This window comes from Nerophis ophidion, linkage group LG21 (assembly GCF_033978795.1).
Source record: "Nerophis ophidion isolate RoL-2023_Sa linkage group LG21, RoL_Noph_v1.0, whole genome shotgun sequence".
Lineage (NCBI taxonomy): Eukaryota > Metazoa > Chordata > Actinopteri > Syngnathiformes > Syngnathidae > Nerophis > Nerophis ophidion.
The window spans coordinates 17,415,282-17,439,338 of NC_084631.1; the positions used below are offsets into that span (position 1 = coordinate 17,415,282).

At 40.3% G+C, this 24,057-nt stretch overlaps 1 protein-coding gene across 2 annotated transcripts in view; it reads left to right on the forward strand.

Moving 5' to 3' along the window:
- The window catches only part of samd12 (sterile alpha motif domain containing 12), a 360,397-nt gene that overhangs the window by 305,527 nt on the left and 30,813 nt on the right, over window positions 1-24,057 (forward strand). Inside the window, exon 5 of one of the 2 annotated variants that reach the window (XM_061882068.1) lies at window positions 17,026-17,057. The exons of the other annotated variant lie outside the window; for it this stretch is intronic. Coding sequence (XP_061738052.1) covers window positions 17,026-17,042 — 17 coding nt within the window. The 3' untranslated portion in view covers window positions 17,043-17,057. Of the gene's footprint in view, window positions 1-17,025; window positions 17,058-24,057 lie in introns of those variants that run through there. 2 annotated transcript variants of the gene reach the window in all.

Sequence of the window (24,057 nt, forward strand, 5' to 3'; positions counted from 1 at the left end):
ATGGAGTGTGACTAAATCCAAGAGTGTATGGTGTGTGACCATGTGTGGGAATTAACTAGTGAGTGTTAGCGTGAGTGTTGAGCAAGAGAGACGGAAGTCCAATAGGGGCACCGCAGGCAAGTCGGGAGCTATAGCGAGGCGTCGAAGGTCCGTATCCAGGCGAGAGGTCGCGATCCAAGAGGCAACCAGGGAAGCAGACGGAACGCGGGAAGACGAGACAAACATCTCGTAATGTGGGAACGAAAGCGGGCTGCAGGGAGGAAGACAAGGAAGGACACGAGACAATTCAACACGACGGTTGAAAAACAGAGAGAGATTGCATTGAGCTTGTTTAGTCGGCTTACTGTACTGGAACAGATGACTACGTTCTGGCGCGGGATATCAGGTTGTGCAGGCTTATGAAGGCAGGTCCTCTGTTACTGGGGATTGATTGCAGCCGCTTGCTGCAGCCGGACTGACACTCGCTTAGCAAGCTCCTGGAAGTACGCTCAGCGCAGGGCACACATGAATGTGCACTATTGTGCGCCCGGGCCTTGACAATTTTACTCTCAAACCAAAAATGTTTACCTGACCATAACTAAAATGCTAAACTATTACACTTCAAGGTAAACATACACGTGTGTGTATATATATATATATATATATATATATATATATAATAAAACATATTCAATACTAAAAAGTCAAGGTTCCCAGTCCCCCCCTTTCGTTTTAACGGGCATGACCTGCAGCTTTAGTGTAGATGCTCAAATCAATTAATCAATCAATGTTTATTTATATTGCCCTAAATCACAAGTGTCTCAAAGGGCTGCACAAGCCACAACGACATCCTTGGTTCAGAGCCCACATAAGGGCGAGGAAAAACTCACAACCCAGTGGGATGTCAATGTGAATGACTCTGAGAAACCTTGGAGAGGACCCCCCCAGTCCCCTCTAGGGACGTCGAGTGGGCCTAGCATAATATTGTGAAAGTCCAGTCCATAGTGGATCTGACATAATAGTGAGAGTCCAGTCCATGGTGGGACCAGCAGAATACCTCCACAAAGGAGAAGGGGGCCGAGGAGAAAAGAAAAAGCAGATCAACTGGTCTAAAAATGGGGTCTATTCAAAGGCTAGAGTATACAAATGAGTTTTAAGATGAGACTTAAATACTTTTCATCGTGCCGTTCTGCTGGTTACTGTGCAGCTAGGTCTTTACCTTTAGCACAATGATCAGTGTAGTGGATGCTGTGATGATCTGAACGTTTACCACTCTGTATATTTAAGATTCGGGGTGCATTGATTGTAAACTTGTTCGAAGTTGTCTGCTATGTAGCTCTGTTGCTGTCAGTCGCAAACGAGAAAGAATGTTACTTTCGTAGTACGTCATCACAGAAGTCTCGCGAGATTAGAGCGGCCATATTTTGAAGCACAGCTCCAAATTAACCGATTCATGACTTTCCAGCCGAACTTTGTTCTATCCCTACGAGTTATAGATCGATCCAGAGGCTTGCCAAACGATGTATTCATATCTCTAAAGTTAAAATCAGTTTTCGGTTTGTACCGATTAGTTTTTAAAGCCGATCCTTTTTTTCAACGCTTTGAGCCTTGTGGTTTTTGAAACAGCGCGGCCTATTTATGGATTATTCAAAATATACTTTTCATGCTCCAGAATACCAAAATATTTTGGACAGTTCCATGCAATATGTGACGGTTGGCTGCCATTGTGGTGATGGTTCGTTCTCTCGAATGATGCAGTCACACTTGGACACAGCGTAAAGGTAAGAAAGTATGATTTATTAATACTATCAAAACAAACTGAGAACAGAAACACTTGGACAAGGCACTAAAGGAAAAACAAACTGAACTAGCATGGAAGCTAGAAAGAACAAAAAGCGCTATCATGTGAGCTAGGGAACAAACAAAGGAGTAGCGCGGAAGCTAAAAAGTACAAGAAATAGATTTTTACCACAATCGGGAAACAGCGTCGTCACCTGTTGTACGGAACAGAAACTAGAATGCGAGAGCGAGTAATGAAAAAGGCAGGCTTAAAGGCCTACTGAAACCCAGTACTACCCACCACGCAGTCTGATGGTTTATATATCAATGATGAAATATTAACATTGCAACACATGCCAATACGGCCTTTTTAATTTACTAAATTGCAATTTTAAATTTCCCGGGAGTTTCGCCTTGAAAACGTCGTGTAATGATGACGTGTACGCAAGACGTCACGGGTTTTAAGGAAGTATAAGCGCTGCGCACACACAGAGCTAAATGTTGTCTGCTTTAGCGGCATAATTACACAGTATTTTGGACATCTGTGTTGCTGAATCTTTTGCAATTTGTTCAATTAATATTGGAGAAGTCCAAGTAGAAAGATGGAGTTGGGAAGCTTTAGCCTTTAGCCACACAAACACACGGTGATTCCTTGTTAATAATTCCTGGAGGTGAAACTTTACTATGGATCAGAGCGCGGTCAAGCGAACATGAATCACGACGGAATGTCAACCAGCAGGTTTCGGTGAGAAAATGTTGGTAAAAAGTCGCTTCTTACCGGATATCAGCTGAGCTTGTGCTGATCATAGCTGCCGTCGACTCCCCTGAGACACTGCGCATCAAGACACCCGTGGACACACCTCCGACTATCAGGTACTATTAAACTCACTAAAACAATAGCAACACAATAGAAAGATAAGGGATTTCCCAGAATTGTCCTAGTAAATGTATCTAAAAACATCGGAATCCGTCCCAATGCAATCTCGTTATTTATTTTTGTTTTTACTTGTTTTTTGGGGGGTTTTTTTCTAGTCCGTCGCTATCAATATCCTCAAACACAAATCTTTCATCCTCGCTCAAATTGATGGGGAAATTGTCGTTTTCTCGGTCCAAATAGCACTTTTTGTTGGAGGCTCCCATTAAAATCAATGTGAGGATGTGAGGAGCCATCAACATGTGACGTCATCGTCTGCGCCTTCCGGTAGAGGCAGGGCTTTTGTCTTAGCACCGAAAGTTGCGAACTTTATCGTGGATGTTCTCTACTAAATCCTTTCAGCAAAAATATGGCAATATCGCAAAATGATCAAATATAGGATAGGATAGGATAGGTTTTTATTGTCATTGCACAAGTACAACGAAACTTTGTTTTCATCACAAACCTGTTCAAGATTAGACAATAAAACAGTGTACAGGGTTACAGAACAAGAACGTTGATGGGTCGCCATAAGGCGCCCCGTAAAAGATGGGAAAAAGGTAAACGCTGGGGAAGGATGAGTAATAAAAATACAATCCAGACTGGGCTCCTAAGGGGTCCCAGTTCGGAGTGGGAAAAAACCTCAATAGCAAAGCACATATACATATTACAACATACATCTCGAGATATCTAGCAACAGCGGGAAGGTAGTTCAAGGTCATGGTGGTAGGCTGCAGCTCTCAGGCACTGACCATCCATTCATCATCCCTATGGGATTTGCGTCGAGGCGTTGGGTTTGGGGTGGAGGGCTGTATGTGTGGCGTATATTTTTTTTTTGTGGATGTGTGTGTGTGTATAAGCCCGCAGCGTGTCTCTGTTCCGCAGCCTTGATGTATTGTGCCGTCTCGTCCAAAGTCAACAACAACAGGTGTGTGTCCATGAGAGACAAGAAGGGAGTTTGTTGTGTCTTCGCTGCGCTGTTCTTCGGGAGAGTCTCGAAGCCAGGGAAACAATCCAAGTTAGAATGATTTTGTATGCGACTGAAAATAAAATTTGCTTTTCACTCTAAATTGTCTATGACTGGTCCTCAAAACCTGTGGGGTAGACAGTCCGATGTAATCCACAGTTCTTCCCGCATCCTCCAATCATTTGTGGCAGCTTTAGGGTACTTTGAAGACTGCCAGCAACTTCCAATTTGTCGACAAACCAGAGCAACGCTTACTCCAATCAGCAGATGTCCTGTATGACACATAGAATGGACCTGCTATCCCCGTTTGAATAAAAAAATCTCATTTGAGTAGGCCTTTAAATAAGGAGAGTCAATACGAGGCAGGTGCGCGTCAAAAACAAAAGGCAGGTGACACTAATGTGTAACTATGGCAACGGAACAAAACAGGTAGTGCCACCAGGAACTAAGGAAGTCAAATAAAAGAACACATTACAAAGACGGAACCCAAACAGAATATGACATGATCCAAGTAGCGGATCATGACAGCATGGCACTTCAAGTTCATATGTGAGTAAAGGCAGGTGGCTAAATGCTTTTGGCAATATAGTGTATATCAACTCTCTGAAAAGCATCTGTTTATGCCGTTCTTTAAAACGACATCATCCCCTGACTGTGGGTCTAATTTCGCTATAAAACACCCCCGACCATTGCCGGCAGTGAAACGGATAAACTAATTGATTCCATTAGCCTCCCCCTGTTTTGCCGATGTCTGTTGACCCAGACGAGTGGTGAAACTAAAGGTAGGCGCCGGTGAGAGTGTTTACCTGCAGCGCGGAGATATACCGTGCAAATCGAGCGCCGTTGTCGTCCGGCGGTTGTGTAATCTGGACACATGCACGCTTAAAGCTCGGACTGGGCTCTGACCGGAGGGCATGCAGGGACGCGGCGCCCTCTTTCAGCGTCATGATGTCTGTAGTCGGCCTTCCCTAAAGGTAATGTTTCTCTCTCCAGCCCACACGGGGTGATTAATATTCATCCTCTACTTCTACTGTATCTCCTCCATTGCTCCAGGTGCTCCCCTCTGCCCCCCATGGGAGCTGCACACTTCTTACATTGCTTGTTGCCATGCATGCTTAACCGTGCTGAGGCTAAGGGGTCTACCTCAAGGGCGCTGTGATGTAACAGCAGCAGGTAGGGTTTTCCCCTCGTGGGAACGCAGGAGCTTCGTGTTTGGACCCCCAGCTGGTTAATACGCGCTTAACGCTACAGAGTCAGCAGGGGGGGGCCGCGGCGCGTACAGAATACACAATCCATCATTTGCGATGGCTTTGAACACACGCGGCTTGTGAGGGATAGAATGAGCACATTTGGCGTATACTCTACTGTGCAGCGCTTCACTTTTTCCACATTTTTGTAAAGTTTCAGAATTATTGCAAAAGGTAAACAATTCATATTTGTCCTCAAAATTGTACACACCATACACCATAATGACAATGTGGAAAAGTTTTTTAAAGGAGCATATGTAAAAATGTGTCCATAAATGGTACTGTAATCACGGTCAAAATTCTGTAGTTCCACCCCCGGACCGAGGTTGCCAGATACTTTACTATTATTACTCTTGGGATTAATAATAATCACAACATAAAAAGCACAGGACAGCTCCATTTAAAAAAGAAAGGTAAAACAAAAGTAGTGAACAGAAGGAAACGTAGATAAATATTTTGACAATATCAGACAAGCAGAAATGCACAGTGCTATGTTTTTTTATAGCGGAAGTCAATGCTTCTTCTTCTTCTCCTTCCGTTTACGTCATGTGCTGCACATGTTGAAGTAAAGTATTCCGATTTAATGTGTGATGCATGAAAATGCGTGTCCTAACCGGATCATTTTTTAAGGGTCTATGTACACAGTAACAGTAACATTTTAATCCAAATTATGATCAGATTAATACATGTTGCCCATGTACAGGTAGCAAATAATAATAATACATTATAATGATACTTAAATGAGCCATATGTAAAAATGTGGCCAGAAATGGTACTGTAATAACGGTCAAAATTCTGTAGTCCCAAACCCCCCCTCTTCCTCTGACTGAGGTTGCCAGATACTTTACTATTATTACCCTTGGAATTACTGATAATCACAACATAAAAAGCACAGAACAGCTCCATTTTAAAAAAGAAAGGTAAAACAAAAGTAGTGAACAGAAGGAAACGTGGATAAATAATGTGACAATATCAGATAAGCTGAAATGCACAGAGCCATGTTTGTTTATAGCGGAAGTCAATGCTGCTTCTTCTTCTGCTTCCGTTTACGTCATGTGCTGCACATGTTAAAGTAAAGTATTCCGATTTAATGTGTGATGAATGAAAATGCGTGTCCTAACCGGATAATTTTTTCAGGGTCTATGTACACAGTAATAGTAACATTTTAATCCAAATTATGATCAGAATAGTACATGTTGCCCATGTACAGGTAGCAAATAATAATAGTACATTGTAATGATACTTAAATGAGCCATATGTAAAAATGTAGCCAGAAATGGTACTGCAATCACGGTCAAAATTCTGTAGTTCCACAGCCCTCTTCCTGACTGAGGTTGCCAGATAGGCAGCCGGATCCAACTCGATGGACTCAGCTACTCCAAGGAACTTCAAACTTCCACTGCCTCTTACTATGGGTTGAGGTGCTAGGACCATAATAGCTGAATAGACAAGGTGTTTTGTCAATAACAAATCTCTAACCAACACATTTTACACAGAAATTAGGCCTTTTTCGGGAAGCAGTACATTATGCCTGCATACAATATCACAACAAATGGCAATCATGTGGTTATTGTCAATACTATCATAAAACAAAGACTAAAACCAACTACAACAACTACAGTAGTTTTATTAATTTGTATAATAATATTGTACAGCATTTAACTTAGAGAGTGGACTTCTAGGATCTCCTTTCAGCTGCTGTTCCTTACTTTCATAGATAAATGTCTGCCATTTAAAAAAAATATTTGAACATTCTTGGCTATGCCAGACTCATTCTGCTTGCAGGGCTTGAGGTATGTTATCAACAAACAGACAAACAAGCCCAGGCCAAAACATAACCTTTTTGGCGGAGGTAAGAAAGTCTGCGTTTTGCATTTCCAAGGCGACACGGAGCCAGCCGGGTTTGTCGCACGGCACAGCGGTAATAACCAAAAAAAAAAGAAAGCTCAATGCGGGAAACACGAGTAAAATAAAAAGCTGCTTGATACATTTTTTTTCAGCTGGTTGTCTGTCCGACACAGAAAATATATTTGAAGCTAGTGAACCCAAACATAAGTTTGTGAAGTAATTTCATTATTAAAAGTTCTATTGTTAGTTGACTTTTCTGAGGAATAAACTAATAAAAAAAAGTCCACTGTAGAGGAAAATGTTGAAAGACACTAAAGTGTACATTATTGTTTACACTGGATGTCCAATTGTGAGTTCTTCTTTTCAATATTTGCTTTAAACAGTAGATCTTCCTGCACTATTTTTTGCACTTAGAAATAGAAAACCCCGTTTCCATATGAGTTGGGAAATTGTGTTAGATGTAAATATAAACGGAATACAATGATTTGCAAATCATTTTCAACCCATATTCAGTTGAATATGCTACAAAGACAACATATTTGATGTTCAAACTGATTAACATTTTTATTTTTTGCAAATAATCATCAACTTTAGAATTTGATGCCAGCATCACGTGACAAAGAAGTTGGGAAAGGTGGCAATACATAGTGAAGTGAAGTGAATTATATTTATATAGCGCTTTTCTCTAGTGACTCAAAGCACTTTACATAGTGAAACCCAATATCTAAGTTACATTTAAACCAGTGTGGGTGGCACTGAGAGCAGGTGGGTAAAGTGTCTTGCCCAAGGACACAACGGCAGTAACTAGGATGGCACAAGCGGGAATCGAACCTGCAACCCTCAAGTTGCTGGCACGGCCACTCTACCAACCGAGCTATACCGCTTATACTGATAAAGTTGTGGAATGCTCATCAAACACTTATTTGGAACATCCCACAGGTATGCAGGCTAATTGGGAACAGGTGGGTGCCATGATTGGGTATAAAAACAGCTTCCCAAAAAATGCTCAGTCTTTCACAAGAAAGGATGGGGCGAGGTACACCCCTTTGTCCACAACTGCTTGAGCAAATAGTCAAACAGTTTAAGAACAACGTTTCTCAAAATGCAATTGCAAGAAATTTAGGAATTTCAACATCTAGGGTCCATAATATCATCAAAAGGTTTAGAGAATCTGAAGAAATCACTCCACGTAAGCGGCATGGCCGGAAACCAACATTGAATGACCGTGACCTTCGATCCCTCAGACGGCACTGTATCAAAAACCGACATCAATCTCTAAAGGATATCACCACATGGGCTCAGGAACATTTCAGAAAACCACTGTCACTAAATACAGTTTGTCACTATATCTGTAAGTGCAAGTTAAAGCTCTATTATGCAAAGCGAAAGCCATTTATCAACAACATCCAGAAACGCCGCCAGCTTCTCTTTGCCCGAGATCATCTAAGATGGACTAATGCAAAGTGGAAAAGTGTTTTGTGGTCTGACGAGTCCAAAGTTTAAATTGTTTAAGGAAATATTCGACATCACAAAGGTGAAGCGAACCATCCAGACTGTTATGGACGCAAAGTTCAAAAGCCAGGATGTGTGATGGTATGGGGGTGTATTAGTGCCCAAGGGATGGGTAACTTACACATCAGTGAAGGCACCATTAATGCTGAAAGGTACATACAGGTCTTGCTTATTTCAGCAAGACAATGCCAAGCCACATTCAGCACATGTTACAACAGCGTGGCATCGTAAAAAAAAAAGAGTGCGTGTACTTTCCTGGCCTGCCTGCAGTCCAGACCTGTCTCCCATCGAAAATGTGTGGCGCATTATGAAGCGTAAAATACGACAGCGGAGACTCCGGACTGTTGAACGACTGAATCTTTACATAAAACAAAGCTTCAAAGCTTCAACAATTAGTTTCCTCAGTTCCCGAAAGTTTCTTGAGTTTTTTTAAAAGAAAAGGTGATGTAACACAGTAGTGAACATGCCCTTTCCCAACTACTATGGCGCGTGTTGCAGCCATGAAATTCTAAGTTAATTATTATTTGCAAAAAAAATAAATAAAGTTTATGAGTTTGAACATCAAATATCTTCAATTAAATATGGGTTGAAAAGGAGTTGCAAATCATTGTATACCGTTTATATTTACATCCAACACAATTTCCCAACTCATATGGTAACGGGGTTTGTACATGTTTGTAGTAGATAATATGATTTATACCTTTTTAGCATTGTGTTCAATTTTAGTATGTGTGTTTATTTGACACATTCCCGACACTTCATTTTACACACTATGGCATTTTTATTAAGCTTTTTTTTCTTGTTGGACATATACCATAGTAATATCTTAGTGTGGGCATCAAACCTTGATAATATCGTATCGTGACAATTTTAAACGTTACATCTACAGTCTGTAAACGATACTAAAGTGATTAGATCCATATTTTATGGGTGGTATTTTCCAAACTTAAGGAGAAAGTCTTTAGTTACAGGAAGGCTTTGAGGGCAAATCCCAAATGATAGAAAATGTGAGCCAACAGTAGTTGTTGCTTTTAATGATTGTGCACCAACAACTTTATTTTGTTAAAAAAAATGACATAGCATCCAATATCAAAAATGTATTATCATTTGATTTACAACAATACTAACAAATTCTACATATATGTGTCATGTCTTGGTGATCATGTTTAGTTTGGCTATGTTCTGTTTGGTTTTTGCACTCTGTCGGTTCCTGGTTTTTCACTCCCTGCTTTGTTTCCATGACAACCCATTAGTTTTCACCTGTCCTCATGTCACGCACCTGATTCACTTGGATTTATGCACCCGTTGTCAATCACCACATCACTTTTTAAGCCTGTAGTTGCCAGGCAGTCAGCCTGGCGACATCACCCTCTACACACCCTTGTTATTCATGCTGATGATCCATGCTGCTCTTTTTCATGCTCGTTTCTTGTCACTGTGTTTTCGTTTTTTTGTCTATAGATCTGCCTTTGTGCTAGTTTTTGTTTTCATAGCCAAGTTTTGTAACTCCGCTGTGAGCGCCTTTTGTTTATACTCTCTGTTTTTGTAGTACTTTCGGGTTAATATTAATAGAGGTTGTTACCTTCACGCCATGTCTGGTACAGTCTTTTTGCGCCCCGGGAAAACAAACCTCACCAAAGTCCACGTCATGACAATACTAAAATACAACTTTTTTACTTATATAATCTTTTGTTTAACTATCAGATCAGGACTTAAAATCGGATTGGATCTGAGGCCAAAAAATTTCGATACTTTTTTTGATCTCCAAGGTGAAATTCACATCCCTAATTATTACCATTGAAAACAATAATAAATCTATCCACCTCTGTGAAGCATGCTTTTTTTTCAGCCAATGTCAAATCATTTGTTCTTTTTAAGGATTCTTGGGATTCTTAGTTCAATTCAGTTTCAGTTTATTATGAACATGCATAGACTTGCAATGTAATGCATCGCATATTTCCATTTTTTTCATTACAGCACGTCCGAAAAGGAGTAAGAAGAAGCTGAGCTTATTTAATCCTCCCCTTTTTCATTCCATAGCAATTTTATCACATTTCTTTGTTCTCTGTAAATGAACAGTGAATAAATAAATAATATACCATAGTGAGTAGACACATATTAAATACCTAAATAAGCTTCATCTCAAAAAGGGCTTCAAGATGTTCATCATAACTGTTATTCTATGTACTTTGTGAACACTTGTAGTGTGAACAGTCTTTTAAACTGAATCATATTGGTGCTCTGTTGGATTTATTTGGTTAAATTATTCCATAATTTAATCCCACATACTGGTATGCTAAAGGTTCTAAGTGTTGTACGAGCATACAAATGTTTTTTTTTCAAATGATAATCAACTTAGAATTTCATGGATGCAACACGTGCCAAAGTAGTTGGGAAAGGGCATGTTCACTACTGTGTTACATCACCTTTTCTTTTAACAACACTCAAAAAAACGTTTGGGAACTGAGGAAACTAATTGTTGAAGCTTTGAAAGTGGAATTCTTTCTCATTCTTGTTTTATGTAGAGCTTTAGTCGTTCAACAGTCCGGGGTCTCTGCTGTCGTATTTTTCGCTTCATAATGCGCCACACATTTTTGATGGGAGACAGGTCTGGACTGCAGGCGGGCCAGGAAAGTACCCGCACTCTTTTACTACGAAACCACGCTGTTGTAACACGTGGCTTGGCATTGTCTTGCTGAAATAAGCAGGGGCGTCCACGATAATGTTGCTTGGATGACAGCATATGTTGCTCCAAAACCTGTATGGACCTTTCAGCATTAATGGTGCCTTCACAGATGTGTAAGTTACCCATGCCTTGGGCACTAATACACCCCCATACCATCACAGATGCTGGCTTTTGAACTTTGCGCCTATAAAAATCTGAATGGTTATTTCCCTCTTTTTTCTGGAGAACACCAGGTCCTCTGTTTCCAAATATAATTTGAAATGTGGACTCGTCAGACCACAGAACACTTTTCCACTTTGCATCAGTCCATCTTAGATGAGCTCGGGCCCAGCCAAGCCAGTGGCGTTCCTTGGTGTTGTTGATAAATGGGTTTTGCTTTGCATAGCAGAGTTTTAACTTGCACTTACAGATGTACCAACCAACTGTATTTACTGACAGTGGTTTTATGAAGTGTTCCTGAGCCCATGTGGTGATATCCTTAACACACTGATGTCGGTTTTTGATGCAGTACCGCCTGAGGGGTCAAAAGTCCATAATATCATCGCTTACGTGCAGTGATTTCTCCAGATTCTCTGAACCTTTTGATGATTTTACGGACCATAAATGGTGAAATCCCTAAATTAGCTCGTTGAGAAATGTTGTTCTAAAACTGTTCGACAATTTGCTTACAAATTGGTGACCCTCACCCCATCCTTGTTTGTGAATTACTCAGCATTTCATGGAAGCTGCTTTTATACCCAATCATGGCACCCACTTGTTCCCAATTAGCCTGCACACCTGTGGGATGTTCCAAATAAGTGTTTGATGAGCATTTCTCAACTTTATCAGTATTTATTGCCACCTTTCCCAACTTATTTGTCACGTGTTGCTGGCATCAAATTCTAAAGGTAATGATTATTTGCAACAAAAAAAAAAAATGTTTATCAGTTTGAACATCAAATATGTTGTCTTTGTAGCATATTCAACTGAATATGGGTTGAAAATGATTTGCAAATCATTGTATTCCGTTTATATTTACATCTAACACAATTTCCCAACTCATAAGGAAACGGGGTTTGTAAATCTAGGTTTCTTCTCTTTCCTCCCCTCCATTTTTCTTCTTTCTTTTGTATCACTAGTTATCATTACGTATATGCATTGTTGCATTTGAACAACTGTATTGTTGATTTTTTATTTCACTAACTACTTCTTTGCTATCACTTTTACCATCATATTTGTACATATCCTATTTGCTGATGTTGCTCTATTGTTGTTGTTGTAATTGTTGTGTTTGCCGTTGTGGTTTTTGTCTCTCTGTCTAATCCCCCTCTTATCCCCACAATTTCCCCCTCTGTTTTCCTTTTTTTTCCCTCTTTCTATCCCCTCCTGTCGCTGCACCAAATGATAATATAAATACATTTAATAAAGTCAAACACAAATAAGGCAACAAGAGAAGTATCCTACACTTCTCTTTTGTAAAGTAAATCTGAACTGCCGATATCAACTATATGATTTCCCTGAGAAGCTGGACAGGACAAAAAATAAAATAAAAAAATAAATAAAATAGAGGTTTGGGTTGTTAAAAAAAAACATGAGGTGTTCCTCACCCATTTCTAATATTTCCTAAAATGTCATGAAAATCCTCACATACCTATTCGAGTTATATTACTAATTGACAAACCAACGCTGCATAAAACCGTATGGTTTCATTGTCTGGATGATGTTTGGCCGCCTACTGAGAGTATATAATGGCATTTTTTTTTCTGCCATCAGGTCTTATAAGAAATAAAAACGAATCGTCTCGTCTCAACTTTCTAAGAACACGCTTCCAAAGTGTGCTTTGACAAAATGTTTGCACTTGCCCACACAAGAACCTCCTCCCATGCACTTCATCAAGTACCACTAGTTTAAAATGCACTGGCGGAACTAATTGTCGACTTTATCTCTTATTTAATTACCAGACAAGCGAATGAGTTGAGGGTCCCTTAATCCCACAGACACTCAGGAAAACTGTAAGTGTTTCCAAAAGTTTTTAATGGAGATAAAATGATATTTTCTTTTTATGATGATTACTTTGCTCCCTGGGAGGAAGCCTTAATTTCACTTACACGTTCATTCATCTGCAAAATATACTCCGTGTCTGTCAACTGCAAATAGTCAAGGCTTTATCATCTTTAAATAATGATAATAAAAATAATAATAACAATAATAATAGATTTTATTTAAAAAAACACTTTACATTGAGCAAACTAACTCAAAGAGCTACAGTGTATTAAAAAATAATAATAATAATACAAAGATTAAAAAAATTAATAAAAATAAAAACCAAAACAGCCTAATAGCTAGAACTAGTATGCATGTAGCTATAAAACTTTTTTTTTTTTTTTTAAATAAGGGTTTTTAAGTCTTTTTTAAAAGCATTAACAGTCTGTGGTGCCCTCAGGTGGTCAGGGAGAGTGTTCCACAGACTGGGAGCGGCGGAGCAGAAACCCGGTCTCCCATAGTCCGTAGCTTTGTCCTTTGAGGTTGGAGGAGGTTAGCCTGTTTGGAGCGGAGGTGTCGTGTGGAAGATTTGGGGATGAGTAGTTCTTTGAGGTAGAGGGGGGCATTTCCATGGAGGCACTGGTGGGTTAGTAGGGAGATTTTGTGTTCAATCCTGAGTGGAACATGAAGCCGGTGAAGGGATTTGAGAGTTGGTGTGATATGGTCATATTGTTTCTTTTGTCAAGACTGGAATATTTGCACTTTGGTCGTGGACTTTTGACAATTATAAGTGGTCTTCTCACATACGTGCATCTTCTGGCCCTCGGAACATTTTTTTCCACAGTGTGAGTTGTTAGTACAGCCAGTCGTTTCCACGTTTCATGGTTACGTCGTGAAATAAATAATTAATAAAAGTGTACGGCAGATAACTAAGCAGTTGTGGTTCTTCATAATTAACATTTAACACTTTCCCTTCTTTACGTGTTTAGGATCCTCAGATGGCAGTGCCGCACAAATGCTGCAACCTTCATTAAGGAAAAAGACGATATCTGTAAATTCCTGCTGTCAAACAATTAACATTTTGAATCAGATTAATCACAGGGTTAATATGGATCCATTTAAAATGAATCATGATTTAATTCTATTTCTTTTGAACAATCTGCTTTCGTTGCCCATCTCCGATGCCAAATAAATGGATGAGATGTGGTCTGCAGTGCAAAGTCACGCCGATTTTGGCGTCAACTTTATCGTCTGGATTTACAAACTTCAAAACCATTAAAGTTAGCACGTTGTGTAAACGGTAAATAAAAACAGAATACAATGATTTGCTAATCCTTTTCAATTTATATTCAATTGAAAAGATTGCAAAGACAACATGCTTAATGTTCAAACTGGAAAACTCATTTTAAATTGGATGCCTGCAACATGTTTCAAAAAAGCTGGCACAAGTGGCAAAAAAGACTGAGAAAGTTGAGGAATGCTCACCTGATTGATTGTACAGATATGGTGTTGTTTCTGCTGGGCAAGTATGCCTGACACGCCTCCTACAGCACCAAACACTTATTTGGAGCGTCCCACAGGTGAACAGGCTAACAGGGAACAAGTGGGTGTCATGATTGGGTATATAAGCAGCTTCCATGAAATGCTCAGTCATTCACAAACAAGGATGGGACGAGGGTCACCACTTTATAAGCAAAGCGTCGAACAGTTTTAGAACAACATTTCTCAACGAGCTATTGCAAGGAATTTAGGGATTTTACCATTTACGGTCCGTAAAATCACCAAAAGGTTTAGAGAATCTGGCGAAATTCCTATGTTTAAGTGATGATATTATGGACCTTTGATCCCTCAGGCGGTACTGCATCAAAAACCGACATCAGTGTGTAAAGGATATCACCACATGGGCTCAGGAACATTTCATAAAACCACTATCAGTAACTACAGTTGGTCGCTACATCTGTAAGTGCAAGTTAAAGGCCTACTGAAATGAGATTTTCTTATTTAAACGGGGATAGCAGGTCCATTCTATGTGTCATACTTGATCATTTCACGATATTGCCATATTTTTGCTGAAAGGATTTAGTAGAGAACATCCACGATAAAGTTTGTAACTGGAGAAAAGCCCTGCCTCTACCGGAAGTCGTAGACAATGACGTCACATGTGTGGGGGCTCCTCACATATTCACATTGTTTTTAATGGGAGCCTCCAACAAAAACTGCTATTCGGACCGAGAAAATTACAATTTCCCCATTAATTTGAGCGAGGATAAAATTTGCAAAAATTGTCGAACAGTTTAAGAACAACATTTCTCAACGAGCTATTGCAATGAACTTAGGGACTTCACCATCGACAGTTCTGTAATATCATCAAAAAGGTTCAGAGAACCTGGAGAATCACTACATGTACAGTAACTATGACTGCTTGTGACCTTCGATCCCTCAAGTGATACTACATAAAAACCGACATCAGTGCGTAAAGGATATATCCACATGGGCTCAGGTACACTTCAGAAAACCACTAGTGACCGTGCGCATCCCGAGGGTCCCTGGTTCAATCCCCACCTAGTACCAAACTCGTCACGTCCGTCGTGTCCTTGAGCAAGACACTTCAGCCCTGCTCCTGATGGGTGCTGGTTAGCGCCTTGCATGGCAGCTCCCTCCATCAGTGTGTAAATGTGTGTGTGAATGGGTGAATGTGGAAGTAGTGTCAAAGCGCTTTGAGTACCTTGAAGGTAGAAAAGAGCTATACAAGTACAACCCACTTACCATTTTCCATCAGTAACTACGGTTTGTCGCTACATCTGTAAGTGCAAATTAAAACTCTACTATGCAATGCCAAAGCCATATATCAACAACACCCAGCCACGCCGCCCAATGTCACTGGGCCCAAGCTCATCCAAGATGGACTGATGCAAAGTGGAAAAGTGTTCTAGGGTTTGATGAGTCCACATTTCAAATTGTTTTTGGAAACTGTGAACGTTGTGTCCTCCAGACCGAAGAGAAAAAGAACCATCCGGATTGTTCTAGGCGCGAAGTTCAAAAGCCAGCATCTGTGATGGTATGGGGGTGTATTAGTGGCCAAGGCATGGGTAACTTACACATCTGTGAAGGCACCATTAAAGCTGAAAGGTACATACAGGTTTTGGCGCAACATATGTTGTCATTCAAGGTTAGAGTGTCCGCCCTGAGATCGGTAGGTTTTGAGTTCAAACCCCGGCTGAGTCATACCAAAGACTATAAAAATGGGAACCTATTACCTCCCTGCTTAGCACTAAGCATTTAGGTTTGGAATTGGGGGTTAAATCACCAAAAATTATTCCCTGGCGCGGCCACCGCTGCTGCTCACTGCTCCCCTCACCTCCCAGGAGTTGAACAAGAATAGGAGTCAAATGCAGAGAACAAATTTCACCACACCTCGTGTGTGTGTGTGACAACCATTGGTACTTTAACTTATCATGGACGCCCCTGCTTATTTCAGCAATACCAAGCCACATTCTGCATGTGTTACAACAGTGTGGTTTCGTAGTAAAATAGATGCCTGCCTGTTTCTCCTTGGAAATGTGTGGCACATTATGAAGCCTAAAATAGCACAACTTGAACAACTTAAGCTGTACATCAAGCAAGAATGGGAAATTATTCCACCTGAAAAGCTTCAAAAAATTGGTCTCCTCAGGTCCCAAACGTTTACTGAGTGTTGTTAAAAGGAAAGGCCATGTAACACAGTGGTAAAAATGCCCCTGTGCCAACTTTTTTGCAATGTGTTGCTGCCATTAAATTCTAAGTTCATGATTATTTGCAAAAAAAAAAAATAAGTTTCTCCGTTCGAACATTAAATATCTTGTCTTTGCATTTTACTCAATTGAATATAAGTTGAAAAGGATTTGCAAATTATTGTATTCTGTTTTTTATTCACGACTTACACAACTTGCCAACTTCACTTGTTCAGGGGTATGTAGAAGAGAGAAGTAAATACAATTGTGGTCAAAGACTCGATCCGGACTGTACTTTCGAATCGCCAGTTGAAGTTCAAACAGTGGTGTGTACAGTGGGGCAAACAAGTATTTAGTCAGCCACCGATTGTGCAAGTTCTCCCACTTAAAATGATGACAGAGGTCTGTAATTTTCATTATAGGTACACTTCAACTGTGAGAGACAGAATGTGAAAAAAAAATGGATACATGGATGATACAGCAGAGGATTGGGAGAATGTCATGTGGTCAGAAGAAACCAAAATATAAGTTTTTGGTATAAACTCAACTCGTCGTGTTTGGAGGAAGAAGAATACTGAGTTGCATCCCAAGAACACCATACCTACTGTGAAGCATGGGGGTGGAAACATCATGCTTTGGGGCTGTTTTTCTGCTAAGGGGACAGGACGATTGATCCGTGTTAAGGAAAGAATCAATGGGGCCATGTATCGTGAGATTTTGAGCCAAAACCTCCTTCCATCAGTGAGAGCCTTGAATGGTTGACCTAATACTTATTTTCCACCATAATTTACAAATAAATTCTCTAAAATTCCTACAATGTGAATTCCTGGATTTTTTTTCACATTCTGTCTCTCACAGTTGAAGTGTACCTATGATGAAAATTACAGACCTCTGTCATCATTTTAAGTGGGAGAACTTGCACAATCGGTGGCTGACTAAATACTTTTTTGCCCCACTGTGTATGATGTCATCATAATTTAAGGAGCTACCGTTAAATTTGTACAAAACGTTTTGAACTTCAAAGGATAAACTTTATCAACTGATAAAAAAATACAGCAGTGTGTTCAAAACAGAAATAAGTGGGTTTTTTTTCAGATTTAAATTTGATTTTTCACAGGTGGCTGCAGGGAACATACTGTAATGCTATTAATTTATTAGGCGTGTACCAAACCAAGATGGGCACAATATGAAATTTAAATCACAAAATGAAGACCTTAATTTGTTTAACTGTGATGGCTATGTGACATTTAGACTACTATTCGTATCTCAATGTGTCTTGTCTCCCTGCACCATGTCCTCATTTCAATCCTTTAGTCTCATCAGTAATAGCTCTCTACATCTAGTCTTCACGGCGGGAATTCGTCTACCATTCTTTACTCTATTTTGCTCATGTTTGCTCCTCTTCCTGCCACTCATTCTCACGCCTGCTAGTCTCCTCGCTCAAAGCGATGCAAGCTGATGGCGTATGCGATGTTTTTGTTTATTGTGGGGAGCTGGGAGACAGAGGGGGGATTTACGCAGACACAAACAACTACTTGTTACACTGCAATTTATTTGCCATTCGTCAATGTTATTTTCTTATTATTTTTTTTATTTCTTGAAATGTCCCTAGTTTTAAGAGCTATTTACTTATTTTTAGTCATTGATTTTACATCCATCCATTTTCTACTGCTTGTCCTTTTCGGGGTCACGGGTCATTATCTTAATTTTAGCATGAATAATAATATATTTTCTAAAAGTGTAAAAACTGAGAATTAAAATATATTTTTTTAAATTTTGAAAGTCCTTCTAATTTTCAGATTGACATATCTTAATTTAGGATGTTTTATCAGATGAAGTAAAGTAGTTGCATGGTTGGATAATTTCACTCGATTTTGATATTTGTTCAGAAATATTGAGTCTTTTTATCTTATATATTGTCAGGTTTTTTTTGCAGTATACAAAATAAGCCCCAAGTGATTTATAAGAGCAAATTCGGCGACATTGGTTTTACTTGTTCTCATGTACTAGGTAGGGTCTGTTCAAGAATGGCTAAATACATTGGACAATCGAAATATCAGGGAAGCGCAATAAAACGGAACTAATTCGCACCGCAAAAACTTTGGGCTTTTTATTAAAAAAAAAATTCCCAATAAAATATTTTGGGGGCCTGTGGTGGGGTTGATTTTTTTTTTTTTTTTTGTCATGAAGTGCCTGAAGGCAACATTTTAAGTAACGGTCGATATCCTTTTTGCTTAACTTTCATAAATTTCAGTTATTACCACACTAAATTTGGGCCAAAAGTCAGAATCCCAACAAGAAAGACTGAGAACTGGGATAAAAAAGCAGATGTTCAAATGTCAAAGTAAACAATAGGAAAATGTATTATAAATAAATATGTTTTTAAAAATTGTTCAAAACATCATTCTACTAAACCCAAACACACATTTTGTGCACTTTTTTCTTTGGTTTTGAATACACTGATGTATATTTTTCAAAATTCAACATGAAAACAATTTTTCAGTTTGAAGTTTTTTTTGTTTTTTTTTAAAGTACGAAACTTTTGGCCCTAATTTAGTTTCATAGTAATAAGAAAATAATAGAATAGAATGTATTATTATCTTTGTTGCAGAAAAATATAAGTGTTGTTTATATATACATATATATATACATATATACATATATATAGATATATATATATATACACACACACATATATATGTATATATATGTATATGTATATATGTAGAAATAACAATCAATCAATCAATCAATCAATCAATGTTTATTTATATAGCCCCAAATCACAAATGTCTCAAAGGACTGCACAAATCATTACGACTACAACATCCTCGGAAGAACCCACAAAAGGGCAAGGAAAACTCACACCCAGTGGGCAGGGAGAATTCACATCCAGTGGGACGCCAGTGACAATGCTGACTATGAGAAACCTTGGAGAGGACCTCAGATGTGGGCAACCCCCCCCCCCCCTCTAGGGGACCGAAAGCAATGGATGTCGAGCGGGTCTAACATGATACTGTGAAAGTTCAATCCATAGTGGCTCCAAGACAGCAGCGAGAGTCCCATCCACAGGAAACCATCTCAAGCGGATCAGCAGCGTAGAGATGTCCCCAACCGATACAGGCGAGCGGTCCATCCTGGGTCCCGACGAGCGGTCCATCCTGGGTCTCGACTCTGGACAGCCAGTACTTCATCCATGGTCATCGGACCGGACCCCCTCCACAAGGGAGGGGGGAACATAGGAGAAAGAAAAGAAGCGGCAGATCAACTGGTCTAAAAAGGAGGTCTATTTAAAGGCTAGAGTATACAGATGAGTTTTAAGGTGAGACTTAAATGCTTCTACTGAGGTAGCATCTCAAACTGTTACCGGGAGGGCATTCCAGAGTACTGGAGCCCGAACGGAAAACGCTCTATAGCCCGCAGACTTTTTTTGAGCTCTAGGAATCACTAATAAGCCGGAGTCTTTTGAACGCAGATTTCTTGCCGGGACATACGGTACAATACAATCGGCAAGATAGGCTGGAGCTAGACCGTGTAGTATTTTATACGTAAGTAGTAAAACCTTAAAGTCACATCTTAAGTGCACAGGAAGCCAGTGCAGGTGAGCCAGTACAGGCGTAATATGATCAAACTTTCTTGTTCTTGTCAAAAGTCTAGCAGCCGCATTTTGTACCAACTGTAATCTTTTAATGCTAGACATGGGGAGACCCGAAAATATTACGTTACAGTAATCGAGACGAGACGTAACAAACGCATGGATAATGATCTCGGCGTCTTTAGTGGACAAAACGGAGCGAATTTTAGCGATATTACGGAGATGAAAGAAGGCCGTTTTAGTAACGCTTTTAATGTGTGACTCAAAGGAGAGAGTTGGGTCGAAGATAATACCCAGATTTTTTACAGAGTCACCTTGTTTTATTATTTGGTTGTCAAATGTTAAAGTTGTATTATTAAATAGAGGTCGGTGTCTAGCAGGACCGATAATCAGCATTTCCGTTTTTTTGGCATTAAGTTGCAAAAAGTTAGCGGACATCCATTGTTTAATTTCATTAAGACATGCTTCCAACTGACTACAGTCCGGCGTGTTGGTCAGCTTTAGGGGCATGTAGAGTTGGGTGTCATCAGCATAACAGTGAAAGCTAATACCGTATTTGCGTATGACGTCACCCAGCGGCAGCATGTAGATGCTGAAGAGTACAGGGCCAAGGACCAAACCCTGGGGAACTCCACACGTTACCTTAACATAGTCCGAGGTCACACTGTTATAGGAGACGCACTGCATCCTATCAGTAAGATAAGAGTTAAACCATGACAGGGCTGAGTCTGACATACCAATTCGTATTTTGATACGCTCTAATAAAATATTATGATCGACGGTATCGAAAGCAGCGCTAAGATCGAGGAGCAGCAACATAGATGACGCATCAGAGTGCATCGTTAGCAATAGATCATTAGTCAATTTTGCGAGGGCTGTCTCAGTCGAGTGATTTGCCCTAAAACCGGATTGAAAGGTTTCACATAGATTGTTAAACGCTAAGTGCTCATTTAGCTGCTCTGCAACAATTTTTTCGAGGATTTTCGAAATAAAGGGAAGGTGAGACACCGGTCGGTAGTTTACCATGAGGTCAGGATCGAGGTTAGGTTTTTTAAGGAGAGGATGAATAACCGCTTTTTTGAATGCAACGGGAACAGTGCCCGAGGAAAGTGATAAGTTTATAATATTTAGCACTGATGGACCTAATAATACAAAAAACTCCTTGATAAGTTTCCCAGGAAGTGGGTCAAGTAAACATGTTGTTTGTTTTATTCCATTTACACGTTGTAACAATCCTTCTAATGTTATTTCATCAAAACGAGAGAAACTATTTTGGATATTTGCAGTATCCGCCTTATATACAATCGTATCTGTGTTACTATAACCCAGTTGTAGCTGGGACGCATTGTCTTTAATCTACTTTCTAATAAGTTTAATTTTCTTATTAAAGAACTTCATATAGTCATCTGCCGAATGGGTGGAGCTACTGGAAGGAGTCCCTTGTTGGGTTAGCGATGCTACTGTACTAAACAAAAATTTTGGATCGTTTTTATTAATGCGGATGAGATTTGAGTAATAATTAGTTTTAGCTAAGGTAAGCATGCGTTTATAAGTTATTAAACTATGCTTGATGGTGCACCTCAAGTTTAGTCGTGCACCATTTGCGTTCCAGCTTTCTACATAATAATTTCTGAGCTCTAGTTTCTTCAGTAAACCATGGCGTACGCCTTTTTGGAGCCTTTTTTAACTTCAGCGGTGCTATACTATCAATGGTTTCGCGCAGGGCGTTGTTAAAGTTGTTAGTGAGGTTATCAATAGAGCCCACATACTTTGGGAACGGTGCCATTACCGAGGGCAGTAGGTCCGCAAGAGTCGTCGTTGTGGCAGCATTAATGTTGCGGCTGCTATAGCAGTTATTATTATTATTAGCTTGCCGAACATGAGTCTGAACTTCGAATTTTATAAGGTAATGATCGGACATTACTTTAGTACACGGGAGTATCATAACTTTGGAAACGGTGATACCTCTGACAAGCACTAGGTCTATCGTATTACCGCTGCGATGCGTCGGTTCATTTATTATTTGTGTAAGACCACAGCTATCAATTATAGTCTGGAGCGCCACGCACGGTGGGTCCAATGGGGTATTCATATGGATATCAAAGTCCCCCATTATAATTATATTATCGGCGTGCGTCACTAGATCAGCAACAAACTCTGAGAATTCACTAATAGAGTCCGAATAGGGCCCTGGGGGGCGGTAGATAACGGCCAGGCACAGAGGCAGAGGTGTGGCAGACTTCATAGAAAGCACCTCAAACGATTTATATTTATTATTTAAGTTAGGACTAAAGTTAAAGTTTTCGTTGTATATTAGTGCGACACCCCCTCCCCTTTTGAGGTGACGGGCAATATGCGCATTCGTATAGTTAGGAGGGGATGCCTCATTTATCGCAAAAAAGTCGTCTGGTTTAAGCCAGGTTTCGCTAAGACCGATGACGTTAAGGTTGTTGTCTCTAATGACCTCATTGACTAATAACGTTTTGGGAGACAAAGATCTGATGTTTAGAAAGCCCATATTATAGGTAGTGGGCTGTTTTAAGGAGTTGTTGATCAAATTACCCGTAGTAGCAATATTAATAATGTTGCGTTTATTATGCGCAGTGTACTTAAAATAATTACGACCATATCTAGGAATTGATATGACGGGAATTTTCAGATTGTCTACTTGGGGCTGCGATAAACTGAACGCATCATAATTTGCCACCTCAGTAGAACGCATGTCTAACTCTGACGTAGTCATAGACACAGTAGAAAAAACATTTTGTGAGTTGTGTATTATTCTACGAAAATTGCTATGTGTACAGGGATCATCCAGCCTGGCGCTGGCTAGTTCTAACTTAACTGACTCCATACCCAGGCTAGCAGGCTCTGTAATTGCCTGTGACCGGGCTTGCTCTAGTGCAGTTAGTCAAATGTGGCTCAATGCGAAGTCTATGTTCCGAGACAAGAGGATAGCGCCTTCCTGGTTAGGGTGAAGGCCGTCTCTCCTCAGCAAGCCAGGTTTGCCCCAGAAAGAGGGCCAATTATCAATAAACGTAAATCCCTGTTGTCTGCAAAAGCTATCCAGCCACTTGTTAAGAGAGACTAATCTGCTACATCTCTCATCATTGCCTCTCCCAGGCAGGGAGCCAGAGACAATTACTCGATGCCTGGACATCTTTCTGGCGAGATTACAAGCCCTGGCTATGTTTCTCTTTGTAATCTCTGATTGTGGCATCCTAACGTCATTGGAGCCAACGTGTATTACTATATTCGCATAACTAGTGGTGCGGTTAGCCTGCCGTACGTGTTTACTAGACCTGTTGCGAGTTAGCTCCCCAAGATTAGCTTCAATGTCAGGTGCTCTGCCCCCGGGAATACACTTAATTGTGGCTGGTTTGCTAAGCTTTATGTTTCGGGTGATGGAGTCCCCTATGACTAAAGTGTGGTGCCCGGTAGACTGGGGTGTAGGACTAGCTAAAGGGCTAAATCTGTTATGCGTCTCAACCGGTACACCGTAGCTTGTAGGCCGGTTAGGGCTGCTACAAGCTGGGCTAGTTAGCTCGCTACAGCTAACGCTAGCAGATGTGTCCGCAACATCTAAAGTTACGAAATTACACTGCTCTAACTGGCGGACACGGCTCTCTAGCAAAGCCAACCTATCCATGAGTAAAGTGCACGAAGCGCAGGAAGCCATACTCACAGAAACTTTCCGTCGCCGAGTGGGGTGCCAGCTGTCTTCGGGAAGTGGTGGTCACGGTGGCGGGGGAGAAGCTTCCTTCAGACCGGCGCTGCCTTTCTCCGCTAGCCTCGTTAGCTTAGCAGCTAGCTAGCTGAGGGCGAAGTGGTGAGACAGAGATCGGGTGATTTGCAGGTT